We start from the raw sequence: 3,877 nt of genomic DNA, 5'->3' as shown, positions 1-3,877 counted from the left end.
TCCCACAGAGCTACAGTGTAGTCATGACGATGAAAATCACAGGCTCCTCCCACAGAGCTACAGTGTAGTCATGACGATGAAAATCACAGGCTCCTCCCACAGAGCTACAGTGAAGATATGACATGAAGATCAGAGGCTCCTCCCACAGAGCTACAGTGTAGTCATGACAATGAAGATCAGAGGCTCCTCCCACAGAGCTACAGTGTAGATATGACGATGAAGATCAGAGGCTCCTCCCACAGAGCTACATTGTAGTCATGACGATGAAGATCACAGGCTCCTCCCACAGAGTTACACAATAACACAAATACAAGAGCGCAAATAAATAGAATAAAATAGCATATATAGTAGAAATAGTGCAGAATAGTCTATATACAAGTCATTGGAATATTGATATATATAAGTAACATGCTAGCAACGGCCAATCAGAGGCCAGAGATCCCAGTTCCTCCAGTCTTTCACTTCCTGTGTCTTCTGGGAACTCTTTCTTTAAGAACCTTTTATTGTCTTTTTTAGAAACCTTTCCAGGTACTTTATCTTTCCAGAACCTTCTCTGTATCTCAGTGTTTTACTCTCTGTGTGTCTGTGTCCCGTCAGAAAGTGGCGAAAGCGCCGGCGCTGGACCGGCTGACCGACGCGTCGCGGTACACGGGGTCCCACAAGGAACGCTTCGACGGGAGTGGGCGGGGCAAAGGGCGCGAGGGCCGCGAGGAGCTGGTGGAGAACACGGGCTACGTGGGCGCATACAAGAACGCTGGAACCTATACCCAGAAGAAATAACAGCACTTAGTCTGGACCTGAACTCTGACCTCTGTCTGTGTGTGTGTGTGTGTGTGTGTGTGTGTGTGTGTGTGTGTGTGTGTGTGTGTGTGTGTGTGTGTGTGTGTGTGTGTGTGTGTGTGTGTGTGCGTCTTTCTGTCTGTGTGTGTGTGTGTGTTTGTGTGCGTCTGTGTGTGTGTGTGTGTGTCTGTGTGTGTGTGTGTGTGTGTGTGTGTGTGTGTGTGTGTGTCTGTGTGTGTGTGTGTGTGTGTGTGTGTGTGTGTGTGTGTGTGTGTGTGTGTGTGTGTGTGTGTGTGTGTGTGTGTGTGTGTGTGTGTGTGTGTGTGTGTGTGTGTGTGTGTGTGTGTGTGTGTGTGTGTGTGTGTGTGTGTGCTACAGCTTCATTCAGACTGGTCCTGGGAATTGATTGTGTGTTCGAGCGTCACACAGGACGTACAGATATTCAAAAGATAGAATAAGATACAAATATAATCAAAACTAAAGAAATGAACATTAACAACAGATATTTACAAATTAACAATAGAACATACATGTATCACTAGAGCATGTACTAATACACAATATTACAAAAACGGATTAAATGTTAGTACTTTATAATATACAGATTTTCTGGGAGTCTCCTGAACACAGGAAGTGACAAAGGAAGTGACACAGGAAGTGATAATCGGACAGTGCAGATTAAACTCAAACACCCTAGTTTAACGTATTAAAGAGGAACACACACGTTTGTAACATTAGGAACAACCACAGTAAAAAGACAAGTCCCAGCCCATAATGCTCCTGTGACCTTGAGTTGAGTTTGGCCTCGTCTGGATGGAGCGCAGCTTCCTCCCTGATAACTGTTTCTCTATAAACACATCATATGGTGTTTGACATTACTCTGATATTAAACATGTTTCATAAAGTCCAAGCTGAATCTCTTCTTCTTCTTTTTAATAAATATAAATACTGCCGCTTTCTGGAAACGCTTTTGTTGTTTGGAGCTCAAACTGGAAAGTTACTTTATTAAACCAATAAAAGCTGAAATATTAGGTTTTGTCTCGTCTGTTTTCCGCTGCAGGAACTTTTACTCTTAGGGTTAATCTCAAAAATCATACAATTCAGACTTTTTTTTGTACTGCAGTGAAGTGATACTCACAGTACTGTAGTGATACTCACAGTACTGCAGTAATACTCACAGTACTGTAGTGATACTCACAGTACTGCAGTAATACTCACAGTACTGTAGTGATACTCACAGTACTGCAGTGATACTCACAGTACTGTAGTGATACTCACAGTACTGTAGTAATACTCACAGTACTGCAGTAATACTCACAGTACTGCAGTGATACTCACAGTACTGTAGTAATACTCACAGTACTGCAGTAATTCTCACAGTACTGCAGTGATACTCACAGTACTGCAGTAATACTCACAGTACTGCAGTGACACTCACAGTACTGCAGTGATACTCACAGTACTGTAGTAATACTCAGAGTACTGTAGTGATACTCACAGTACTGCAGTGATACTCACAGTACTGTAGTAATACTCACAGTACTGTAGTGATACTCACAGTACTGCAGTGATACTCACAGTAATGTAGTGATACTCACAGTACTGCATTGATACTCACAGTACTGCAGTAATACTCACAGTACTGCAGTAATACTCACAGTACTGCAGTAATACTCACAGTACTGCAGTGATACTCACAGTACTGCAGTAATACTCACAGTACTGGATTGATACTTACAGTACTGCAGTAATACTCACAGTACTGTATTGATACTTACAGTACTGCAGTGATACTCACAGTACTGTATTGATACTCACAGTACTGTATTGATACTTACAGTACTGCAGTAATACTCACAGTACTGTATTAATACTCACAGTACTGCAGTGATACTCACAGTACTGCAGTAATACTCACAGTACTGTATTGATACTTACAGTACTGCAGTGATACTCACAGTACTGCAGTAATACTCACAGTACTGTATTGATACTTACAGTACTGCAGTGATACTCACAGTACTGCAGTAATACTCACAGTACTGTATTGATACTTACAGTACTGCAGTGATACTCACAGTACTGTATTGATACTTACAGTACTGCAGTAATACTCACAGTACTGTATTGATACTTACAGTACTGCAGTAATACTCACAGTACTGTATTGATACTTACAGTACTGCAGTGATACTCACAGTACTGCAGTAATACTCACAGTACTGTATTGATACTCACAGTAATGTATTGATACTCACAGTACTGCAGTGATACTCACAGTACTGCAGTAATACTCACAGTACTGTATTGATACTTACAGTACTGCAGTGATACTCACAGTACTGTATTGATACTTACAGTACTGCAGTAATACTCACAGTACTGCAGTAATACTCACAGTACTGTATTGATACTTACAGTACTGCAGTGATACTCACAGTACTGTATTGATACTCACAGTACTGTATTGATACTCACAGTAATGTATTGATACTCACAGTACTGCAGTGATACTCACAGTACTGCAGCAATACTCACAGTACTGTATTGATACTTACAGTACTGCAGTGATACTCACAGTACTGGATTGATACTTACAGTACTGCAGCAATACTCACAGTACTGCAGTAATACTCACAGTACTGTATTGATACTTACAGTACTGCAGTGATACTCACAGTACTGGATTGATACTTACAGTACTGCAGCAATACTCACAGTACTGCAGTAATACTCACAGTACTGTATTGATACTTACAGTACTGCAGTGATACTCACAGTACTGCAGTAATACTCACAGTACTGTATTGATACTTACAGTACTGCAGTGATACTCACAGTACTGTATTGATACTCACAGTACTGTATTGATACTCACAGTAATGTATTGATACTCACAGTACTGCAGTGATACTCACAGTACTGCAGCAATACTCACAGTACTGTATTGATACTTACAGTACTGCAGTGATACTCACAGTACTGGATTGATACTTACAGTACTGCAGCAATACTCACAGTACTGTATTGATACTTACAGTACTGCAGTGATACTCACAGTACTGGATTGATACTTACAGTACTGCAGTAATACTCA

General features: G+C 41.0%; 1 protein-coding gene across 1 annotated transcript in view; it reads left to right on the top strand.

Annotated features, from left to right (window-relative positions):
• The window catches only part of tppp3 (tubulin polymerization-promoting protein family member 3), a 15,284-nt gene extending 13,473 nt beyond the window's left edge, over window positions 1-1,811 (top strand). The window contains exon 4 of the mRNA XM_079696053.1: window positions 598-1,811. Within this exon, the coding sequence (XP_079552179.1) occupies window positions 598-780 (183 nt within the window). The 3' untranslated portion in view covers window positions 781-1,811. The remainder of the gene's footprint in view (window positions 1-597) is intronic.
• Window positions 1,812-3,877: the final 2,066 nt, after the last annotated feature.

Source organism: Notothenia rossii (assembly GCF_949606895.1).
Source record: "Notothenia rossii genome assembly, contig: scaffold_78, whole genome shotgun sequence".
NCBI classification, from domain to species: domain Eukaryota; kingdom Metazoa; phylum Chordata; class Actinopteri; order Perciformes; family Nototheniidae; genus Notothenia; species Notothenia rossii.
This window is presented reverse-complemented; position numbering and strand designations above follow the sequence as displayed.